The following is a 25441-nucleotide window of genomic DNA, read 5'->3' as shown; positions in this document are numbered from 1 at the left end:
CATAAAATCAAGCTTGGGACAAGTAATTTCTACTCATAAACCAATCTCAATTTTTATTCTTCAAGGATTTCACACAAAATATTTTGATCACATACACCCCCGTGCTCCATCTCCTCCCTGGTTCACCCACTTCCCTATTCACTCAACTTGTATCTTCTTTCTGTGTTTTCAGTTTTTTAAATTAAAGAAAAAATAGCCTGCAGGTATCAGGGTAGCTTGTTGCTTTTATTTCAAAGGGTATAAGGAAGTAAAGAAAGACCAGAAATGCTACTGTACAAACCTGAGAAAGATTTTGAAATGTGAGAATTCACCACAGTTAGTTACAGAATTGCAAATTAACACACAGAGTTGTAAATTAAACCACAGCTAATATAAATTGAGACTGTAGCCAGTGCCTTTAACCTGTCTTAAAGGGAAGAATGAAAAAGTCTATTTCAATAGGTAGAGTTAGAAGGGCATCTAGCTAAATAATTAAAATAACGTGCCTTGTTATTCTCACTAGTTAAAACGTTTCACTAAAATTTTTTCCTTATACCCATGAAGGTATAAAGTTTCTATTTAGGCAGCAATATGCCCTTAAATTTTTTTTTTAAGTAAAATAAGCTCTTATAATTCTAAACGGTCGAATTATTTTTACTGTGTGTATTTGTTGCTTGTCTTGCTGCTGTGACAAACAATGCAGGACATTGCATCCACAGTCAGGAAGCTGAGAGAGATCACTGCTAGTGCACAGCTATCTTTCTTCTTTATATACAGTTCAGTAATTCCTTTCAAGTGAATGGTGCTGCCCACATTTAGGGTGAGTCATTCTACCTCAATACAGCTAAACTACATAATCTTTCATAAGCATAACCAGAGATCTGTCTTCAGGGAGATCCTAGGTTTTATGAAGTTGACAATAAATATAACCATTATATTGTTACATAAGTTCATTAAGTTCTTTAGGAATATAATTTATATTAAGTTAAAAGTGCAAATTTCATTATAAATTATAGAAATAAAATTATAGATTGATTATAATTGAAAGTCATTATATTATTTAAATTTTATCAATGATGCTTTGCCAAAATGAAATGACTATAGGGATGTTAACAGATTTCTGCTCTCTATGGGTTCTCTAGAATTATCTTCTATGTCTTGACCTGTTCTTCCATTGCTTTGTTTTATTGCACTTGTTTGACAATTTCTCTGGTAACTTACTATGTGATCCTTACAGCAAATACACTATTTTTCTTAAAAGATAAAAGAATTAATTCTAAAACCTTTAAGAGTGTTCTCATGAGCATATGTTTTATTCTATTCTGGAAAGCATTGAATAAGAACGCTATGAAAGAACACTTTTTCATTTTTCCTAATTTAGCTACAGGTCTTCTTCTACAAATTATAAAAAAACAGTTGCAGTGAACAATCAAATAATGAACAAACCCTTTTGGCTCTCAGACACACAACATGGCGGCCCACAAGAACAAACACCTGACAAAATGCAGCAAGTAAGAGGCTAAGGTGAGGAAGTGGTTGATCCATTTTCTAACAGTGGTTGGTTTGACAGAAAGCCCCAGCTATTGTCAATATCAGAAATGTAAAAAAACAAACAACAACAACAACAAAAACCACTCAAGGACTCAAGGAACCAAATTGCATCTGATGGCCTCAAAGATCCTGTATTCGAAGTGTGAGTTACTGAATGATGAAGTTGCATTTTGAAAATTCAAGTTAATTACTGGGGATGGGCACAGCAAAAACTGTCTGACCTCTATAACACGGATCATATCTGGGACAACGTGCTTTGTGGTAAAAAATGACAGACTGTGACTGAAGCTCATGCTGAAATCAAGACAACTGATGGTTGCTTGCTTCAGCTGTTCAGTGTTGGTTTTACTAAAAAGCAAAACAACCACATATGCAAGACCTCCTGTGTACAGCACCAACAGATCCGGAAGACAGTGATGGAAATCATGCTGGAGAAGTGTAGACAAATGACTTGAAAGAAGTGGTTAATAAATTCAGTCCTGACAGCATTTAGGAATGACATAGGAGAGTCTTGCTAGTCTATCCTCTGCATGATGTCTTTGTTAGAAAAGAAAAAGTGCTGAAGAAGCTTAAGTCTAAACTTGGAAAGCTCATGGAGCTTCATGGTGAAGATATTAGTTCTGGAAAAGCTACTTTTTATGAGATAGGCACTAAAGTTGAATGAGCTGATAGATAAGAACCACCAGTCCAAGAATCTGTTTAAAATTCAGATTTTAATAATGACAAAAAGTCCTAGTTATAAAAACATGAACAAAATGGAAGGGAAATATTACAGTAAATGCCTTATATTTAAGTTCATAACAGATTAGAGATAGCTAACATTTTCCAAACCCTTGTTTACAGGTAAGGCACTGTCCCAGGATGATGTTAAGTAGTGTAGTTTAGCAATAACCATGGAATAATGACTTGCTTTATTCAAATGAGAAAAAATTTAAGCACAGGCTGCAAGGAATTCAGTAGGCTGGTTCCATTCCAGTTTCCTGCCTTTTCCAAAAAATACATATACGTTTATCTTTGAGGTCTTTTAGAGATGTGTGTAATCATTTCTTTATAGTCATGCTGACTTAACGGTCTTATAAGATAAATGCTGTAGGTTTATTTGATCAATATATATGAATTATGCTTTAAGTGTCTGGTTTCTAGTTTTTGTTTTTGTTTTTTTTTATTCAAGACAATGATAAACTGTAATTTGTTTCTTTGCACCATCTAGTGGACTTCAATGATAACTGAAGCAGCACTGTAAATGATTACTAGTCAGTCCTGTAAGCCAAATTTTCAGTCGTTTGTGAACTATGCCTAAAATGGTTTTTCAATTTATTCCCTAACCATGTAAATATTTTTCCCTTTTTCGCAGGAAATAAACGGAACATAGTTGAATTCATTAGCAGACGTTTAAATCTCTAAATTAATAACAGACAACAGCATCCTTGAAATCATTTTTCGCACAAAGTGAAAAGGAAAGATTTAGTTCTCACAACTGCTGCTCATAAAGCCGAAGCTCCAAGAAGCGAGCAGCACTTTCACAGAAGCCCTGATACCGCGCGGAGTCACTGCGCAGGCGCGCCATTGGCCGGAAGCAGGGAGGCGGGCCCAAGCCGGCCACGAGCGGAAGAGGCCGGGGCGATTGGGTGAGGAGCCGAGACCGTTTGGCTGTGAGGTTGGGCCCAGGCGCTGCTCCAAGCTGTGAACCCCAGAGTCGCCTTAACCAACCTATCCTCGGGGCTCGGGAGCAGCCGCGCCTTCCGCTGCCGCTGTCGCCGCGGACGCCATCATCGCCGCACGGAGGACGCGGCCGGGGAGGCCTGAGGCCTAGCGCGGCCCGCGGAGCCCGCCGTGTCGCTGCCGTGAGTAAAACGAGCGCTCTCCGCAGTCGCTCCAAATTAAGATGGAGGAGATCTCGTTGGCCAGCCTGGATACTAACAAGTTAGAGGCCATCGCCCAGGAGATCTATGTAGACCTGATAGAGGATTCCTGCCTGGGATTCTGCTTTGAGGTGCACCGGGCAGTCAAATGTGGCTACTTCTACCTGGAGTTCGCAGAGACTGGTAACGTGAAGGATTTTGGCATTCAGCCAGTGGAAGACAAAGGAGCATGTCGCCTCCCGCGTTGCTCCCTTCCTGGAGAACCTGGGAATGCGCCTGATCAGCAGCTGCAGCGTTCGCCTCCAGAATTCCAGTAGTCGCAACATGAGAGAGGCAGACAGTGACCAGGACAATAATATAGACTGGTCCCGTGGCTTGGAGAGATGTGAGGTTGTGAAAAAAAAAAAAAAAAAAAAAAAAAAAAATCAGGCAAAAAGACCCAGTTCCCCTAGTATTAAAAAACCCAAAGTGGATAATTTAGAAATTTGGATCCATTTAAAAGTGTACCCATGGCCCGCTGTGAAATCCTGGCAGGCAAAGCCCACAGCCTGGGTATCATGCTATGTGTTTTGATCTTTATAAACACACCTGGATGTATAGAAGATATCTATACTGCTACAGGTGAGCAGTTGTGTGCCCAGCGTATGAAATCTTTGTGTTCCTCAGACACTGCATCTGCTTGATGTCAAGGGCTTCCTGGACAGTTTGGACATTGCTGATGGTCAGGCCATAAGTAATAGGCTTCAGTGGACTGCTTCTCTGATTTCTAAACTTCCAATTGGGCATGTTCAAGACAAAGTTAGGTATGAGATTTGGATACTAAAATATTCCCATTTGAATTTGGTAGGAAGCCCTGTGACCTTGTCTACGGAGAAGAAAAGTTCAAAAATATCTGTTCTCAAAAGATCAGCATTTGCAGTGATTTCAGCGGATGTAGGGACAAGGCCTGGTCTTTGACTGATGGAGTCCTTTGCCTACCACCTGGTGGCATAGGTTTGTCCAGGGATAACCTGGTTGTATAGACAGGCTGAGAATTCTGTTTTGATGCGTTGAGAAGGAAATAGGGACGTCTCCAACTACATACCCACGCCATCTGGAAGATTCCTATCTGGATGAATTATAGTGTGGATGTAACTTTGGTGGGACAATGTTTTCCTACTCTTTGAGTTACTGGTGATGCCGCCAGCTTATGGTGACTTGGTCATTATGCCATGTCACTTTCTGCCTCCTGCTCCAAGAGCATCACTTAACTACAGAAGGGCATCATGGCTGAGCAGGAGGCTGTTTGAAACTGATCCTGGAGGGAACTTCTTCCATCTGCCCTCAGTAATGTGAATGGGTTAGTGTGCTAAGAGCCAAGAAACAGGCCTGACTTACGTTTTATTATTGCAGAATCCTTTTGAAAGCCCTCATTCCTTAAATTGGTCAGAGCACTGCTATGGTGAATAGACTTTTCACCACCTTCTTGCCCCTCATAAACGACAGTACTTACTGGTCCCCTTTGGACCTTCTTGGCAGCAGGGGCTGTCTTTTTGTTGGAAGTCAGGAAAAGAACTCCAAACCCTTAACTTTGGAGAATGGGATAGAGGCGGATGGAAAGTAATCTGTTTATCAAAACTGTCCTCTTTTATTTTCTAAGTGAGGGTTTATAAAGCTTAAGAGGGTGGGAGTCCTGAGGTGAGCAGAACCAAACGGTGCTGCTTTATTTGAAATGTTTTCTTACCTCATTCTGTGCCCCAGTAAAGGGTCCAGCCTCATCTGTCTGGCTTGGCCCCGTGTTCCTGTCCACTGCTCCACTGCCTATCTGGTGCAGCTCATGATTCCAGGTGCTGCTTGCCGCTCCAGCTTTCACCTTGACTAGTTTTAGTTCATCTCAATGCTCCTGCTTCCGAGGCCTACTCACTTTCCTTTTCCTTGTCCTCCTTTAAATTGTCATGTTTTTGTTTTTACTTGTTTTTATGGAAGACCCAGAGGTGAATCTTTATTCTCCAATCCCTCTGAATTGAAATGGAAAAATAATTTACTTTTCTGTATTTACAAGGCAGTGTCATGCTTAAGTATCTTTCCTATATTGGGCTGCCTTGCTTGTATATTCCCCTGCTCTGTCATGAGTTCGGTCTTCCACCACCACTTGGACACTGCCTCCTAGGACTTAACACAGAACACTGAAGGCTGACATAACAGGATGGAGTTGGTTCTGCTCCATTTTCTCTAAGCCTCCTGTGTATGTAGCTTCCTTACCCTAGGAGCTCTTTGAACTGTATCATCTAATTTGAATTATTGTACTCTTAAGAGAGTTAAGGAAACCGTAGTGATTGGGCCTTGAGACTGTTACTGCCTTTTTAGAGTTTTCCTGCTCAGGCTTGAGACCTAGTTACATGTTGATCTTTCCTCAGTCCAGGAATTGAGGGTATCTTCAAAACATGAAACTTTGGCAGGAGCTAAAAGTACTTTTGGATTTATCTTGCTACTTGAGTTTTTTAAATACCCTCAATGAATGAGAAAAAAGAGGGTCTAAGTGAGACTCCGACCTACTTCTTAACAATGTCTTCTTGGAAACCAGATGAAAGTAAGGGAGAAATACCATGGCCCACTCATTCTGCCTTCAGATAGGGAGCTCAGATGTGACTCATTTTTCTTTCTGATCTTTTCTGGTCAGAGGATAAAGATGTGGGAAGTAGCTTTGGGTAATGGTTTATTCATATTACTTCTTGGTTTTTGTTTTTTGTCCCCATTAATTCCATTAGGGCCATAGCCCCCTGCTCTGTGTAGATAAATAATAGGTGGGCTCATTCCAGCAGGCACCCTAAGGGGACAAACTACTTTGGGGGAGATAATGCTCTCTACCATATAGATGACAGTGGTTAGGAACTCTCCCTTCCCCTGCCTACCTTCCCTGTAACAGAATTCCTATCCTTCCTTCCTTCAATTAATTGTATTGATCACCCTGTAATCCTGTTATGTATCGGAGTGTGTGTGTATGGGGGAAAGGGGATCTTAAAATTTTATGTGGTTTGTGGATTTTTCTTCCATACATTAGTTCCTACCACCGCATGCCCAGGGGCCATTGCCTGGCATTATCGCATGCTGGGATCATTGGGGGAGGGTCGTGTGAAATTCACCACTGTCCTTTGCTTTGGAGATTCTTTATTTTTGAGTAAGTAATCCATCCTATACAAATAGCTGATTAACTCTGTGTTCCCCTTGCCCATATGGCTGCTGGTGTAAATAAACTGCGGTTCCCCATTGCTAAACGGTAATAATAAAATTTAAAAAATATTTTATTTTGACTCCTCTTTTTTTAAATGGTATAATTTTCAAGCACTGACATTAATGTAACTGTTGAACCACTGTTGAATCGTAGTACTTGAATGAGACATATATTAGACTACATAGAGGATTTGTGTCTCAGTTCTTCAAATTTAGCTGACTGCAGTCCAGCGAGAGAAACAAAATACATAATATTCCCTTTTCCGTGAGGTGAGAGAGAAAGTGGTAAAGTTACTACAGTCCAGATGTATTAATGAAAGCTCAGTGATAGTTTAATTTGAGTAGAACTTACGTTAATATATACATTTTTACTGTCATTTCAAGCTAATATTTATGTTCTTTAAAGAAAAATGATTCATAACAAAGGGATTCTGCCTTTCTAAGGTAACACTTTCCCCATATTTAACTCCTTGAGATTTCTCATTTTGTAATAACATATTTTCTTAATCCAGAATTTGAGCACTTTCTAGAAATTATACATATGCTACTTGTTACTAATCAAAATCAACCATTTTTTGCCAATTTTTTTCATTTATTAATCATTTCCAAGTTGGAAATAGATGAGTAAAAGTAGTCTTGGAAATGGGACTAGAGAAGAAAATTCTTCTTAAGATACTTAAATAATGTTATGGACATGTAGCATGTCACTGATGACTCTCTTCCTAACACATTATAATTACATGTCATTGTCCACTTTAAACAGAAGACCAACAGTAGTAATACAACTTGAGAAAATGTAAAAGAAAATTATCCTGTATAAAATAATTTAATGCAAACTTACTAAGAGAAATTCTGAAAATTACAATTTTTTAAAAAAAATCATATTTCCATTATTTATGTTGAAATCTAGTATAGGGATCTATAAACTAGTAAATAAGTTGAAACAAAAAATAGTCTTATTTTGTAGGTTCAGATTTAATGTTTACTGCAAAAAGTTTTCAAAAATGAGATGAGGACCTTGCTTTTTTTTTGCATGCTGGACAACAAAGCTGTTACAATTATCAACTATATCTTCTTATTAATGTCTATGATTTAAAAAAAAAAACCTCATCAAAATGGCTTATAACTCCTTATTTTCATTGTCCTAGTTTTAGTTCTGTCAGAAATTACTTGATCTGTACAAAAATAAAGAAGTGGGGGCCAGAGAGATGGCTCAGTGGTTAAGAGCACTGGCTGCTTTTACAGAGGGACTGGGTTCAATTCCCAGCACCCACATTGTGGCTCACAGCCATCCCTAGGGAATCCAACAACGGGCCTGCATGGGCAGTGCACCACACAGTGCACCTACATACGTGCAGGCAATATACTCATACACGTAAAATAAAAATAAATTTAAAAAAATAGAAAAGTGGGCTGAAGTAATTAAGGATTCAAGAGATCTTGCTTTGATGTATTTATTGATGGTAACTTGAACTTCTGTAGGAACCTGAGTTGTTAAAAAGTTTTGGCTTCTTTTGAAAATTCTCATTGAGAGTATAAGCATGTGGTTAATAAAACACAAGATATTTTAAGTATTTTTTTTTTATATTTCTGTTGGAAATGGTTATGTAACAAAGGATCAGTTCTCAGGTCACCTTGAGAAAATTGCTGTGGAGATTTTACTCTGCTGGAGAAGGTATAAACTCAGTGTGCCTCATTCATGTTCCCAAAGATGTGCTTCATGCATTGGAAGAAAATGTCAACATGATGTGCTTGTTCAGAAAGAAACTACACATAGAAATGAAAAGCCTTGGGGTTTTATGTTTTGTCAATTTTAAAATTTCCAATTTTATTTTTTGGGTCTCATTGGAACTACAAAAGGGAAATATTAGATTGATATAGAAATGAAAATAACATGTTTAGAATCAGTGACTTGCCTAGAGTTCAAAAGACAAAACAAACATGCAGCTGTTGTGATTTTTGAAAACTTCTTTATTGTAATAACATTTTAATATTCAAAAGATTACATATTAAAAACCTGTAATTGAAATAGATTGAAAAAATATATAATAAGAACAACTTTATGGTAGTAAATTTAAAATAAAAATTAGGGGAACTTTTAAAAATTAAATTCATCAAAAATGCTTCAAGCTAGGCATGGTGGTGCTTACTTGTAATCCCAACACCTGAGGGGGTCAGGGCAAGAAGATCAGGAGTTCAAGGCCAGCCTTGGCTATGTAACCAGTTCAGCCACCCTGAGCTATGTGAGACCCTGGTGTCAAAAGGGGAGAGGATGGGACTTAAAGAATTGCTAGGTAAATGAATACATCTCTTAAGAAATTCCATCCCATTTTTAGCCCAAAAGATCAAAACACTGGACAGAATTTCCAAATATATTTAGATAAAACAGAAGTTATATGCAAACAAACTAAAATACCAAAGATAAGCATTTTCAGGTTAATCACAGAACACAAAAAAAGATCATCCTAGTATTAGAAGAAATCAGAAATTTTCAATAGATAATAAAATTTGCTACTTGGTGTCCTACACCTGAAATCCTACCACATGGGAGACTGAGACAGGAAGAACTTGAGGTCAAGGCCAGTTTTGGCCACATGTGAGACCCTGTCTCTCAAAAAACAAAACAAAGCAACAACAACAACAACAAAAAAAAAAAACCAGCAACAAAAAAAAACACTTAAAAGCTTACAAACCAATGCTGTGTATTAGTTAGGGTTTTATTTATACATTAGTGAAAAGTACACAAGAATCCGTAGGATCAGACTTCCGTGATTGGTGGACCAAGATACTGGGAAAAGACTTCTTGGTGGGAAACATCCTGAATACTGAGTAAACTATAACAAATAGTAGTAAATGCATCTCTTCTCCCAAGGAAATCAGGCTAATGTCCCGAATGTCCAGTCTTTCTTCTAATACTTACAAAAGATAAAAATGAAAACGGGAAAGCAAACAATGAGCCTGTGCTGTGAAATATACAAACAACCTTATGGGAATGAGATAATGGGCCCTGAGCTCCACAAACTAAAACCATAAATACAAGATTTTTTTTTTGAATATTTTTTTTCTTTTAGTGGAAGGATGGGCAGACACACCTTCCTGTCTTCAGAGAGAATGTGTGAGGAAATGGGAAGACTGAGCCCCTGTGTGATGAATGAAGTGTAACACCATCAACAGTTCCTTGGGTATACAGTTTCTTTTCACTTCTAGACAGACTACTGAAAGTTAAAGAGAGTTTGAAAATTAACTGTACCTTATGACACCTGACTGACTTTTTTGCCCTTCAATATTATTACAAAATAGAAGCTTGTAATAAACACTTCATTAGAAATTTCATCTATAGCCCTCACACTTTACATCTAGTAATGTACCTAAAGTAATTTTAATGCTGCTGACACCACAGAATTAAGAATTTTCTTATATTATTAGATACACATTATTTGATAGCTATAAATGAAACCTTTAATATTTTAACATAAAGGAAGGACAAGAGAAGGGCTGGGTAGATAGTTCAGTTGGTAAAGTTCCTTCTGGGCAAGCATTGGGACCTGAGTTTAGACCCCAGCACCTAGGTAAAAAGCTGACCACAGTGATAAACACCTATAAATCCCAAAATAAAGGTGGAGCAATTGGTGAAAAAGATCTAATATCGACCTCCACTCAGTATGCACATGTACACATACCCACACTAACAAATACAACACAACACACATACAAAATTAAAAAGTATAAAAAGGACGAGAGAATAGCTGCATGTTATTGAGTACAAAAACAATAGAACTAAAATTGAAAAAATCTATAGATAACAAACTATAGGTAAAGCATCAGTTTAATATAACTGATAAAGAGGGATGGATTAAAATGAAGCAGTTCACATAGTGATCTTGCCTCACAGTGATAAACTACATGGTATTTGTAAAGCAGTCAAAAGTTGCGAGAGTAGGAAAGAAAATGAAAGGAAAAAAGAGGGAGACAAAGGTAGAAAGTAAGGTAGGAAGAGAGAAAGGGAGGAAGGGAGGGAGGAAGGAAGTCTAACAATGGAAGTGTCAATGCTTGTGATCACATGATGGCTGACTCAGAAAATGGTGATCTGGTCCACATTCTAGAAGCCCAGATATGCAGCCAGAGTAACTCAAAGAGAAATGATCAATAAAATCAAGGTATTTTGTTCTAACAAGAATAATGTGCCAGAGGAAAGCAAAGCTGCCAATCAACTTGACATTAAAACTGAGTCAAAGCTATTTCAAAATACAATAGAAAGTATGAAAATTTGAGTGATGAACAGAATTACTGTTCACAATTCCCAGCATTAATCTAAATACTGTTGTGAAGGATTTTTGCAAATGTACCAAGCCTGTTAGCTTTAAAATATATCCATTATTGGTGGGCTTTACCCAGTCCACCCTTTGAGCACCTTAAAAGCCTAGTGTTATCTCCATTTGGTCATAGAAGACCTCACATTTAAAGCATGGGAAGGGCTCAGTCCACCAATCTGAAGATGGAGGAAGTCAGATGAGAATGAGGACCTTGGCCTCACACCAAGGTTGAATTTTTTGAACTGCATGAACCAGTTTGGAAGCAGATTCTTCCTCCAAATAGCCAAATAAGAGCTCACCTCCACTGACACTGTCTTCACAATAGTAAGACCATAAGTAGAAGGCTTACCCGCATAGCCTCAGTGTTTAAGTAATACAGTGAGGAAACTAATACAGTTACAAGCTCATACAAATTACGAGTGTGATGCTTCACCAAAACAGAGAAATTGCACTGTAATGTGATTTATACACCAGGAGGCAAGCACTGTTAAGTTGTCCTTCATAAATCTAATAAAAACTTATTTCTTAATGTTTCTAATGTTTAAAATTACAGTGTACTTAATACTAGTTTTTATCATTTTTTTCTCATTTTTCCATGCATCTAACACTGAAAACAAGTTTTTAATGTTTTGACCACAATTTTCTTTTATATATTTTGTTTATGTACTTTATGTGTAGGAGTGTATTCCCTGCATGTGTATCAATGCACCTGTGTTGTGCAGTGCCCACAGAGGTCAGAAGAGGGTGACAGATCCCCTGGAACTGGAGTTAAAGATGTTGTTAGCCTCCATATGGGTGCTGGAATTCTAACCCGGGTCCTCTGCAAGAGCAAATAGTGCTCCTAACTGCTGAGCCATCTCGCCAGCCCCTTAGTTAAAATCTTTTAAAGGCCATTGGATGAAATCCCAATTCTTCCCATTTATTGTTAAGATTGCTTTGCATAATTTGAGCTTCCATGATTTTTATGGTCCTATACATTGTGCAAATACATTGCTATTTTTTTCTTTTATTAAATATTTCTAGAGATATTAATATTATGTCTCTTCTGTTAATATATTTAAAATTCAAAAGAAGTAGCACTGAAAATAAAACACAACAGATGTGGTTTCTCCGGGCAGTGTTGTGTGGAAGCTTGTAAAATGATAGAAGAAAAATAAGAAAAGAAGTAACTAGCAAAAAGAGAGAAAGACTTGGTGAAATAAAAATATTTAACCAAAAATTGAAGAGAGAAGGTACTGACCTCATTAACAACAAATCTCAAAATTAATTGTATGCGTGAGAAAGCATTAAGTATATGGGCAGAAAAGTTTATAGGCATTGTACTCCAAACGTCTCCTAATCCTCAGACTTCTGTTGATTAATGAGTTGGAAAGGGATGCTTTTAATGAATTTCAACTTTTTATTTAAAATTAGGGAATGGCAATATGTTTCACTGTTTTAACTACTAAATAAGATTTGATCTAATTGGGAAGTGGGTGGTGACAGAGGTAAACTAAGGCTTTCCTGAGAAGCTGGTTAAACAGAACAGAAAGATGAAAAGCTTAAAGGACTGTATCAGTGCAAATGGAGAATTCATTGGGTACGGGATGTTGAGGGGGATGGTAATAAGGGAATGTGTTGGAGCTGTTGTGTGAGAACAGAATAACCATTCAAATGAGTTAAGGTTTAGGATGATTTTCGGGTTTTTTAAAAAATGTTCTGATGATTGAAATTTTTGTTTTTAACATAAAATCCTATGTCCTCTCTATTCCTATAAAATTTGGAGATTCTTTTTCTTGGAATTGTCAGTAAATGATAATCTTTATTATCGGGATAAGTCATTTAGAATGTTATTTTTAGGTGAATAAATATGTGATAATCATGAAAATTATTACACTGAGCTGTAAGAAAACAATATCATTTACCTAATAACTCTTATGTGTCCATGGTCAACCTTACATCTGTAGGATGAAGTGTTACATAAACTGTGACTTTACCATTCTTAAGGTGCTTTTTAAAATTTCTTAATGCTCTCCAAATCCAAATAAAAGTTTCTCAGTCCTCCAGTTCTATTTTAAAAATATTTTATTTATTATTTATTTTATGTGTGTATGAGTGTATTACATGCATGTGTATAAGTGCACCCGTATCATGCAGTACCCATGGAGGTCAGAAAAAGGCATCAGATTCCCCTGGAACTGGAGTTACTGATGGTTTTTAGTCACCATGTGAGTGCTGGGAATTGAACCCAGGTCCTCTGTAAGAGCAACCAGTGCTCTTAACCACTGAGTTATCTCTCCAGCCTCAGCTCTGTTTTCAAACATATACACACACATGTACAAACATGTTAGGTGCAACTCTAAATCAAACCCTTATGTAATCAGTTCAGAGTAAGTTTAGCTAGTAAGCTTTTCCTCTTGCTGCTGTTTGAATGATTATAATTTAAGTCCTTACTTGCATATCAGCCACTTTTGCAGTTTGAAGGGAGTAGTGTTGGCCTCTTGAATATTTCCCTTATAGTTAAGTGTTCTTTCTGAAGTAAAAGTTTGTGATTTTTTTTTGTATTGTATTCGATAATCAAATATTTGGAAGGGCAGATAAAAATGAGATATGAATTTGTTGATGAAATAGCACACATGGAGACTTTTATGATGTAGAGAATTGGTGCTTGGTACTTGATCCAGCAATCATTGCTTCCTGTTAATAAAGAAACTGGACCATAAAGGTCCAATGTGCTATTCCTAGAAAATCTCATATTTCCTGGTTCAAGAAAATGGTGTAATACTCTTTTTACTTACAGTGCCATGGTTCTTTAGAATCTTGTTTTTATTAAATAGCTTTATATATACTCCTTTAATGATTGACTTCATAGTTTGGTGTTATGCCGTGTTACTTCTACACATACTGTATCCCAGTGACTTCCTTCCTTTATTTTATGTGTGTGGTGTGTGTACATGTTTGTGTGTGTGTGCAGTATGTGTTGGGGGGGTTATGTACCTATGTGCATATGAATATGGAGGACAGAAGTCCCTTGTGTGTCTTCCTCCATCACCTTGTAGTCTCTCCAAACATGAAGCTTCCCTAGGGATCCCCCTGTCTCCATCTTTTCAGCACTGGGATTACAGATAATACACCATTGCTTCCAGAATCTTGTGTGGTGCTGGGGATCCAAATCCAGCTCTTCATATTACACAGCAAGCACCTTACCTCCAAGCCATCTCCCCAGAATCTTCAGTGACTTTTTCAAACTTTCCTTTGCTTTTTGATGACTATCACCAATGTCTTATCCATATTATATAGAAAAATGGTAACAATAATTTTGTTTCCAGGTACATTAAATTTATCAATAAGTACTATATGTAATATAAATATATAGTAAATGGTTTACACTTCTCCCATCAGCATTGGGAGATTTCAGATTCAAGCTGTAGTCACTGCACTCCTAAATTGTGAACCCTTTCCAGATTTGCCAGACCTTGCCTTCTACACAAACCCATGAGAAGCCTGGGGATATAAGAAGTCTCAGCAGAGAGAGAACAGCAGTCTCATTTGTACAAGCAATGTACATTCTGTGCACTATCAGAGCTTGCCAAGAGAACATGAGACCTCCATTTTAGTTGGAGGTACTGAAGGATATTAGAAGAGTTTTTTGTTTTTGTTTTTGTTATAAACAAGAGTAACAGTCTTAACATCCCTTGAAGAAGATAGGCAAGGTCACCTCTGGAGAGCTGCCTGAAATACTACCCTAAGTATGTGAAGAAGGTTGGGGTAGCTAGCCTGGTTTCCAGCAAGAGAAATAATAAACACTATCACAGAGCAAAGGACTTCTGCCTTCCTATGGTGAAGAGGAAAGGAACACTGGAATTGAAATAGACGACACCTAGACAAGCCAAAAACAGACTGCGGACTCACATATTTGATTCAAGTTCAAGTGTTGACTTGAGCAATGTTATGTTAAAGCCCTGAACCCTATCCTGCACACAAAAATGACAGTCCCATTACATCTGTCCCAATATTGTACTATCTTATTTAAAAAATTCTATAATCACTGAGCATGATAGATGCTTCAGTAATTAAGAGGGTGCTCTTCCAGAGGTCCAGGATTCAGTTCCCAGCACCCACATGGCAGCTGATAAATGGTCCATAGCTTCAGTTCAACGAGATCTAACATCCTCTTTTTGCCTCTACAGGCCAGGTATGACATGGGTACACTTAACATATATGAAGTGAAAACACTAATACAGATAAGATAAAAATAAATATATAAATGAAAACAGAAATAAAAGGCAAATGGAAAAAAAATCTACAATCACTTGCAAAATGGATCCAGTCTAGGGAACTCTAGTGAAACTGTGGTCAGGCTACAATGATCATGTCCTTTGGGAAATGTAGCTGATCTCATGAACAAAGTAGAGGTGAGTGACGTTTTATGTTAACTTGACTAGGTTAAGAATGCCCATATCAATGGTAAACCATCTCTGAATGTGTCTGTGAGGGTGTATCCTGAAGACATTATTTGACTCAAGAGAGGATTTTAAAAGTTCCATCACATAAAGGTAGGTATATGGTGAGCTCTCTCCTGTCTCCCTTTTTCTCTCCTTTCTTCTTTTCCCTCCTTCCTTCCTCTCCCTCTTCCCTTTCTGCTTCCTGCCCATCTCCCTCCTTCTGTTGAGCTGGTACTTCTGCCCTTCCTCAGACATCACAGTTCTTGCTCTTAAGCCTTTGGTCTTTAAGTGACCTTACAGGTCTCAGGTCTTTAGCCTCAGGCCAAGAATTACAATATCAGCTCTAAGGTATCTGAAGGCTTAGATTGAATTAAACCACCAATTATCTTATTACTCCATCCAATGCTCAACAACCTATTTTGGGACTCCCTGTCATCTATAGTCATGTCTATTCCACACTAAATCTCCAACTTATTTGTATATCCTATAGTACCTTTTTCTAGAAAATTCCTACTAGTATAAGGACCAAAGATCATGCTTCAGTGATTTAACCCAGGATAGTACTCCCAGATATTAGAGAGGACTAGCAGTCACTTGAAAGCACCAGAAATCCCGATATGTGGACCCAGAGCATGGATACCACTTAACACACTTAAGTGTGGTACTAAAGCACCATAAGCAAAATAAATGTCTTTCTAGTTATAACTTTAATTTTTATCTTTTTATTGAGTTTTTGTATATATTGTATACATCTTAATCATCTTCCTAGTTATAACTCTAATATTGGTTTTGTTCTCTATATTAAACCACAACTCTTCTGTCATAAGCTATATACTGTTTTTTAGGAATACTGTGTTTAGTCTTATGAACTTTAGGACTTTGCTCAAAATGCCAAAGACTCCCTGTCTTACTTTTGCTGAAACGGTTGTCAAAAATTAACTGCTTATAGGTGTTTGGACTTATTTCTGAACTTCTAATTCTATTCCAGTAATCTATGTTCATTTGATGTCAGGACAATACTGTTTTAACTATTTAACTTTATGGTAGGGTTTGAAATCAGGAAGTGACAGTCCTATTTTGTTTTTCTGTTTTACTATTGTTTTGTCTATTTGGAGTCTATTGCAAATTCTGTATAAATTTGTGAATTAATTTCTGCTCCAAAAAAAAAAATCATTGAAATTTTGATAGGGTTTGGCAGGGGTTTGAATCTGTATAACACAGAGGAAGGAACCATACTGTCAACAATCAGTGTGGAGAAAATAGGTAGCCACATACAGTGAATACAACTGAGCTTCTAGATCATTATGCACACATGTACACAAATGCTAATTCAAGTCTGTTTTCATGGATGAGTACAATTTTTATTATTAGCCTCTTGATTATTTGGATTACAGATCATAATTTTAGAAAATATATGATTTATCTATATTACTGACAGGTGCTAAATGTTGCTACGAAACTGTGAAACATATATCACATTATGAAATGTATTATGCTGATGATATATAAACTTCTTTTGATAAATTACCAGCTAAATCTAATTTCCAATAATGACTTTGAAGCCAAAAATAAATTCTTATGTCCATACCTTACAACAAAAAGCCCATTTCAGTCACATGGTTAACATACTTACAGAATTAAAATGTTTATATTCTTTTTTATTGAAGCATTGCAAAAATTAAAAGGAAAACATATTCATCAGAAGTATTACTGTCACCATCCAGGAATTTCTTTGAAGGCAAAACTCAAATCGATCTTACACAACAATAGTCTTGACGGGGCTGGGGATATAGCTCAGTGGTAGAGCACTTGCCTATTGTGTATTCTTTAAACACTCATTGAAAATCTCAAGCACATTAGTTCATTCTCATTTTCATGCTCTATGCTCTGTTGAATGAGTCATTAAATCATAATTCACTCTCATGTACATTTCTTTCCTTTTGTGTTCCAATGTTGCCCTGTAACCAATTTTAAGGACCCATACCCAAAATACCAATATCTACTTCCTCCTGTTGGTCCTCATCATTCTGTACTCTATTGCTCCGGTCATAAAAACTACTTTCTAAAGAAGTAAACTAAAGTTTTAAAGAAGAACTAAAGAATGACATCAATATACTTCAATTTTACATTAATAATTCCCCACAATCTGAGTCTATTTTTCTTTCTAAATTCTCCAACTCTGTCATTCATTCTATTTACCTAAAACATGTTATGTAGTTTTATGTATTTATTTATTTTTGGTCTTTTTGAGACAAGGTCTCCCTGTAGTCTGGAACTCACTATGTAGACCAGGCTGGCCTTGAATTCATAGAAATCCATCTCCCTCTGCCTCACAAGTGATGGGACTAAAGGTGTGTGCCACCAGGACTGATTTTACTTTCTTGCCTTTTAAAATAATATTTGTTGATTTCTAAGCTATTGTCCAACCTTCCTTAATGTCTTCACTACCTGATTTATAGGCAGGCATCTAATCCTTGTTTTGGGTAACATGGAATTTTAAGTTACTGATCTTATACTTGATTGAACTTCAGTTCCTCCACATTCTCAACTTTCTATGAATACATCCTAGACACCATACCAGTTACTCACAGAACAAGCATTTGATTGTTTCCACTACAATTCTTCATTAGAATAACACTAGATGTGTACATTAAACTTCAACTTAATTTTTTTTTAAATTTTATGTGTATGTGTGTTTTGCCTGCATCTGTAAGTGCACCGTGTCATGCAAAGCCTGTGGAGGCCAGAAGACAGTGCTGGATCCCTGGAACAGGAATTTGAACAGTTGTTATGCACCACGTGGGTACTAGGAACTGAACCCCTGTCTTCTACAAGATCAGCCACTGCTTTTAACCATCTACCAAATCCCTTTGTTTTAATTTTTTGTGGTTGTTGTATCTGAAATAGGGTCTCCCTATGGCCCCAGTTGGCATGGAAATAACTCTGTAGACCAGGCAGGCTTCATCTCACAAAGATTTGCTTGCCTGTGCCCCATAAGTTCTGGGAATAAAGGCATGCACCACCGCCTCCAGCTCCTTCAAATTTGAGGGAAATCTAGCCTATCATAAAGTCAGATATATTAGAACAATAAGGAAAATTACATTTATCTTTTATCATAAAGTATGATCACATATTTTATTTCAAATAAATGTGTTAAAATATGTTTTGAAAAGTATAAACACTACAAATTATTAAATTTGTCTTGTATGTTTGATTCTAAAAGCTTAAGAATTAATAAAAAATATATCATTTAATTGACTTTCTATTTTTCTTTGGCATTATAAAGATGAGAGAGTATATTCCGCACTAGAATTCAAAGTATTCCTTTGGAACATTTTTCCTGCTTGATGCTTAATTTTTATATTTTATTTTTCTCAAGGACTGTAAAAATCATTGCTGGACTTATATGACTACAGTGCCAAAAAGACAAAAGCTAATTCTAAAAACCTAAAACATTTGAGGAGCTGTTGATACTTTACTAAATTTTTTATACTACTAATTTATGTACATCCTCTGAAGGAAAGAAAAGTTTAATATGAGATATCATCACATTTATTTTACTGAATATATTCTGTAGAGCTGGTTTTGTGAACATAAATTCCTTAAATCTGCTTTTATCATGGAAAGTTTTTCTTCTCCTTAAGTTAAAATTGACAGTTTTTCTGGGTATAAGAGTCTAGGCTGTAGTCTGTGTTCTTTCATGACTTGTAAGACATAGGTCCAAGCCCTTCTGGCTTTCATAGTTTCCACTGAAAGGTCAGTGTTATTCTAGTGGGCTTACCTTTAAATATGTCTTGATCTTTCTCACAGCTTTCAATATCTTTCCTTGTTTTGTACATTTAGTGTTTTGACTATTATATGACATGGGGAGTTTCTTTTCTGACCCTGTCTACTTGGTTTTTTGTATGTCTCTTGTACCTTGATGAGGCTCTTTCCCTAGATTTAGGAAATTTTATCCTATAATTTTTATTTAAAACACTTTATGTGCCTTTGACTTGGGTTTCTTTACCTTCTTCTATGCATATGATTCATAGGTTTGGTTGCGTTTTTGTTTTTTTGTTGTTGTTTTTTGTTTTGTTTTGTTTTGTTTTGTTTTCAAGTGGCCCAAAGATCTTGCGTTTTCTGCTCCTAGGTTATTTTAGATTTGACCCTTTATTGATTGAGTAGTCCATTTCCCCAACCATTTCTTAAAGAGCTGTCTGATATTGTGTGTACCATTTCCTTCACTTCTTTTTTGCTTCTGTCCTCTAAGATTTTTGTGAGTGCCTGAGTTTTTTATTTCAACTTTTGTTTTTTGTCTTTTCTTCAGAGATTCTCTTTGTTGAATTCTAATTTCATGGATTGAATTGTAGTTACTTCATTCAACCGTTTGTGGTTTTACAGTCATTTCAGTTCTTTGAACATTTATAATTGCTATTTTGAAATCATTGTCTTGTGCCTCTTCTAGGTGGCCATTTTCAGAAAATATGGTGGAGGTGTTAATTTCTAGTGGAGACATATTTTCTTCTTAGTCATATTTGTTTTGTTTTTTCAATGAAACCTAGGCATTTGGACTTGTGTGGTGGGTCTTGGCTTGCATAGGAGATTAAAAAAATTGAATTGCTATACCTTTGTGGTTTCCCCAGCTTTTCAGGTTATGACCCAGATGAGTTCCACTTGCTTAGTTTTGGGGGCTACTTTATGTTTATCTGCAAGTAGGGTATAAGGAATGGTCTTAGTTCATCTCGGAATAGGTGCATCTTTTGAGTTGAGGTTCCAGATTGGCTCCACGTTGTGGTTCTGGATCAGTGTGTGGACTGAGTGGATACTAGGGGAACTGGTGGGCTGATAGGTTAGGCTGGGGAAGCTCACAGGTTCAGGGCTTGGGCAAGGATCCTGGGCACCTTACCTCAGTCCTGAGTGCAGAAACAGCTAAGGAATTTCCCCACAGCAGGTCTCGGAGAGCTCTGAGTTATGGGGCCAGGAATGGATCCTAGTGGACCAAGCCCACCCAAGACCTGAGATGGTGGGTAGCAGGAAAGAGTCTGGAAAGAGAACACAGGACCACAGTTATGGAGGAGAGCTCAGATCTGGGCGGGCAAGGATCCTAGTGAACCAAGCAGGGCCTGAAAGCTGAGATGGAGGAGGCAACTCACGTGGCATATCTGGGTGCAACGACCTTATCTTATTGATGCAAATTTATGAAACCAAATCCAATTATAGATACTAAGGTAGACTCTGGGACCTACAATTTATGGGTTGGTTAGTTCTTTATAGTAATTAGCAACATCAGAGTATCTTTAACAGGTAATCAGGAAATTATTTAAAAATATGTAGAGAGAAAATTAAGTTTTCTTCAAACAATTTTTATCATTAAGGATGGCTTAGTATACATGCATATACTGAGAAAAGCCATATTCTCCATTTCCTGAGTTCTTTAATTTTTTTTTCTTTTTTACATTTCCTTTAAAGTTTCTCTCAGTATAGGGGTACTATGTATTTTCTATGTGTTTGTCATAGAAAAGCATGGAATTTAGAAAATTAGGTCAAGGCTGGAGAGGCCTCGGTGATTAAGGACACTTGCTGCTCTTCCATGGGATCAGAATTCAGTTTCCAGCACCCAACTCAGGTAACTCACAACTACTTGTAACTCCAGCTCCTAATGATCCAATGCCTTCTTCTGGCTTCTGCAAAGCACCCCACACAGGGGGCATACAAACATACACACACGTACATAAATACAGAAATACATATTTTAAAAATAATAATAAATTGAAAATTAGGCCTTTTGTGTATGGGTTTTAAAATTTTGCATAGACTTTTAAAAATCACATATATTGCCAGGTGTGGTGGCTCATGGCTAAAACCCCAACACTTAGAAAGCAGAAGCAGGAGTTTCAGAGCAAGTTCAAGGTCAGGCTGTTTTATAGAGTACGTTTCAGGCCACCCAGGGCTACAAAATGAAACCATGCCTCAAATCATATATATCACTTGGTAACATTGTACAAAGAAAGTCTGAAAACTTTTATATAACCAACTTTTATCTGAGTATTTAGTGTATTTTCTCAGGAAGAATAAATATCTCAATCATGAAAGTAAAATATAATATTTCTAAAAGATAGCTATTATTTTCCTTTATGAAGGAATAAATTGAGTCAAAGAGATGTTATTTACAAGTAGTCACATGGACTTGATTCATTCCTAGAATCAACTACTATCTGTTCCCACCTAACAAATTTAATAATAAAAACATACCTCAAACTTTCAGTATGAAGAATCCAAGTACAGATGAAGTTTATCATCTATTGAGGACCTCACCATGCAAATGTCAAAGTATTATCCACAGGTGCTGCCTCATCTGCAGCCTCTTTTACAAGTTCATTGGCTGCGGGACAAATTTTTCCCCCTGTGTTTTTATGCTGTGTTCCCTCTTTTCTTGCTAACTAGCTGTCAAGCAACTATATTCAGCTACTAGATTCTACCCTTCACTCCTTATGCTGTGTTCCCTCTTTTCTTGCTAACTAGCTATCAAGCAACTATGTTCAGCTACTAGATTCTACCCTTCACTCCTTACCACAAAGTTGCCCCTTCTCACAATTTGGAAGCCAACAGAATATCTTGCTGATGCTTCATTCTCACATGGGCGAAGCCCAACCTGATGATGTCTCTTTGGCTGAACTAAAGGCGAATAGTTTCACAATTACAGTAGCTAAAATTTTAGTTTCAGCTTCCCCATCCCATACCACATTCAAAGGGTCAGTATTCACACATGTGCACTGTAGACAGGAAGGTTTAGAGGCCATCTTGGATTTTCTGGTTACCACGTTCACTTGGAGACGACTACTTCACTGTTTTAGTTAATCCTAAATACCCTGAGTGCTAAGCCATTATGAGCCCTTGGGAAGAGGTACCAAGGTTGTCCATCTCCTACTAACTCTCTTATCTTTAAGGAGATGATGAAAGTCAAAGTGGGTCCTGGTGGCAGAGTCTTGCAATCACAGCTACTTGTGAGGCCAAAGCAAGAGGATCACATGTTCAAGTCCAGCCTGGAAAAAATCAATGAGACCCTGTCTCAAAATAGAAAGTAGAAAGAGGAAATTTTAGATCAATGACAGTGCCCTTATCTTGCAGGCATGTGCTTCCACAGTGCAGTGCAGTACAAAATAAAGAAAGAAAAAGAAGAAAGGGAAAAAAAAGAAAAAGAAAATCGGTGCTGGTTTGTAGCAGTTTAAGTTTCAATAAAAAAAAAATACACAGGAAGGTTTAAGTATCTAACCATGGAGGTTTCCAGGGTAGTTGATTCATCTGTATGAAAATACAATGTTTTCCTGAGCCTGAAGCCTCAATGAAAGACCAGTTTGATCAAAGTAACTCATCATCTGATAGTTAGAGATCTTGAATAATGAACTTCATTCCAACACTCTGTAAAAACTACTAGTAATATGTGGGGTGTGTGAATAAGGGGATAGCCTTGTTCTCTAGGACACAACTTTAAATACATCTGTCATACAGGGACTTAAGCATTTGAATCATCCCTCTCAAACTTTCAGTACACATCACTGTCATTACCATGGAAGTCAAGTTTAATGACCACACTTCTTGAAAGCAAGGACCATTTACTCTAACACAGCTCCTTAGAGTGTACAGAATTCACTCTTAGAATATAGGTTTCACGAAAAGTGGCTATGATTGTCTTGTATATTGTCTAGCACAATGTCTCACAATGAATAAATATTTATAGGCTAAATTATGAAAGTCAATGTGCTTTGAACTGAATATTTTGTTATGCTAACTTAACAAGTAAACAGTGGATTCATCTTGATGTTGGCAAAGACAATGAAATTTTCTTACTGTTATTTCATTATGAAATATTTCTAATTATATACTAAAATGTTTATTTAAGAACAAATTTTAATTTTAATCTATCTTTTACAAACAAATATAAGATGTTTCACTTTAAGTAAATTCTAAATTTCTGAGTCATGACGGTCTATATCTTTGAGAACTATAGCTATCTATTGCTAGTCTTTCATTGCTTGGTAGAGTATGAATCCAGACAGTGAAATATGAAGTACTCTGTTTGGTTGCAAAATGTAAATAAGTTGGATTAATATTCCTCTCAGAACTTTAATTTCCCAGGAAGCTCCTTGACAATTACAGGTTGATTAATTTATTTTATTTTCTGCTGGCCAGCATTAACGAGACGATTACAACTTTGTAAAATGATAAAATGCTAAGCTATAAAGGTGGACAGTTATAAGATAACTTAGTCTCAAATTTTACAGTTTAATTTTATAAAGACGAAAAATATTCGATTCTCTAGCTAAATATAACAAATGTAAAGCTCATACTAAAACATAAAATACCACAACCAATGGGATGGGAGAGATGGCTCAGTGGTTAAGAACACTGGTTGTTCTTGCAGAAGACCTGGGTTCAAATCCCAGAACCCACATGGCAACTAATAATTGTCCATAACTCCATCCAGTCCCAGGGACCCGACAGCCTCTTCTGACCTCTGTGGGCACTGCAGGACACAGGTTCACTTACCTACATGCAGGCCATACACATAAAATAAAAATACTAAATTTTTTTTAAAATACCACAACCAAAACATCTAATGAATCTTAGAGGGCTGCAATTAAATTTACCCACCGGAACAGAAAAGATTTTGGGCTTAAAAATATTTCTCAATTTACCTGCATCACTCATGTAGTCTGCTATTTTGTTTTTATTGTACTGGCTAAGGTAAATTCATCCAAAGATTTTTGTATCATTCCTAGCACATCTTTTCTTGACATCATGAAAGATGATTAAAATTTTGTATTTTGGTTAATTTCTTGCAGCGACTAGATAAAAGCAGCCAGATCTCAGGTCTATTTAGAATACCAAATAATTTAACACAGCTGATAAATGTCAAGTTTGATTGGAGTTCGGTTTTTTTTTCTTTTTTTGGCCTTTTTGAGACAGGATCTTCCTATAGCCCCAGCTTTCCTGTAACTCACTGTGTAAACCAGGCTGCCCTTGAACTCACAGAGATCCATGTAGACCAGGCTGACCATGAACTCACAGAGATCTGCCTGCTTCTGCCTCCCCAGTGCTGGGATTAAAGGTGTGTGCCAACATGCCTGGCTTGATTGGAGTTTTTTAAACAGTCACTTTTCAAAAGAATTCACACAGTGGAAATATCACTTTGATATCTGAGAACAAAGACAGTTTATTAAAATAATAACTAGCTTACAAATCACTAAAGCTATCATTTTAAATTCCATTCACTCTCCCCCAATGATTTGTTCTTTGTTTTTAATTCTATGGTTTTGTAAGAGGTCAACCAATTACTTAACAGTTCAGAAACAGAGTGAGTGAAAGGGTTTCTGAGCTTTGCTTAGTCAAATGTGGCTTTGACCTGAAAAAAGAATTCACCTGCAATCATAAAGAGGGATCAGATAAGTGTATTAGAATAATTCAAATAAATTTTTGAGATTGAGTGAAATCCTCTGACTAAAAATATAGAGACATGGATGCTCTAACAATTTCGATCACAAAAACGTCTTAGAATGAACTGACCATTGTTTTCAAACTCAAGTGTGCTTCATGTTTAGAAAGGGATTCATAATCCCTACTGTTGTTGGGTGATTTTTCAGAACTAAAGAAGGCCACAAGACATGATCTTTAAAATATCAATGTGTTTAATATCACAAATAGGACTTTTTAAAATATTGTGTTTTATTCTCATTTACTGCAGCACTCAAGGTTCATGGATTTTGCAAAAGCACATCAAACTTGCTAAGATTACAGGCAGAACAGTCTAATGAGCGTTCATGAGTGACTCTCAATTAAGTGTGGTGGTATCTGATATTAAACTTTCATTTCCATCAAGAGGATGCATATAAATTATACTTTTGGAGGAAAATGCCACTTCTCCAAAGTTTTGGGTTTTTAAAAACTATTTTTTTTTTTGTCTTTTTGGCGATGTATCCAGTCCTGCAGTAGTTTTATGGTGAGATTGTGTAACATTCCTTGAGAATATCTAAATATATAAAAATAGAACTTTTACAATGTACTTACATATTTATCTTCCCTTTTCTTCCCTTTTTACAATGATTCTAAAACTAAAATGAAT

The 25441-nt window shown here is 36.7% G+C and overlaps 1 protein-coding gene and 1 pseudogene across 1 annotated transcript; both read left to right on the top strand.

The window, feature by feature from the left end:
- The first annotated feature begins 1449 nt into the window (after nucleotides 1-1449).
- Nucleotides 1450-2233, top strand: LOC103735339 (annotated as a pseudogene).
- An 889-nt stretch (nucleotides 2234-3122) lies between these two features.
- Nucleotides 3123-6671, top strand: Atxn7l3b (ataxin 7 like 3B). The gene has a single exon (XM_008834549.2). It carries the CDS (start codon nucleotides 3416-3418, stop codon nucleotides 3707-3709), a length of 294 nt encoding a protein of 97 aa, XP_008832771.1. The 5' UTR covers nucleotides 3123-3415; the 3' UTR covers nucleotides 3710-6671.
- The last annotated feature ends 18770 nt before the right edge of the window (nucleotides 6672-25441 follow it).

This window comes from Nannospalax galili, unplaced genomic scaffold (assembly GCF_000622305.1).
Source record: "Nannospalax galili isolate Female #2095 unplaced genomic scaffold, S.galili_v1.0 scaffold76, whole genome shotgun sequence".
Taxonomy (NCBI): Eukaryota; Metazoa; Chordata; class Mammalia; order Rodentia; family Spalacidae; genus Nannospalax; species Nannospalax galili.
This window is presented reverse-complemented; position numbering and strand designations above follow the sequence as displayed.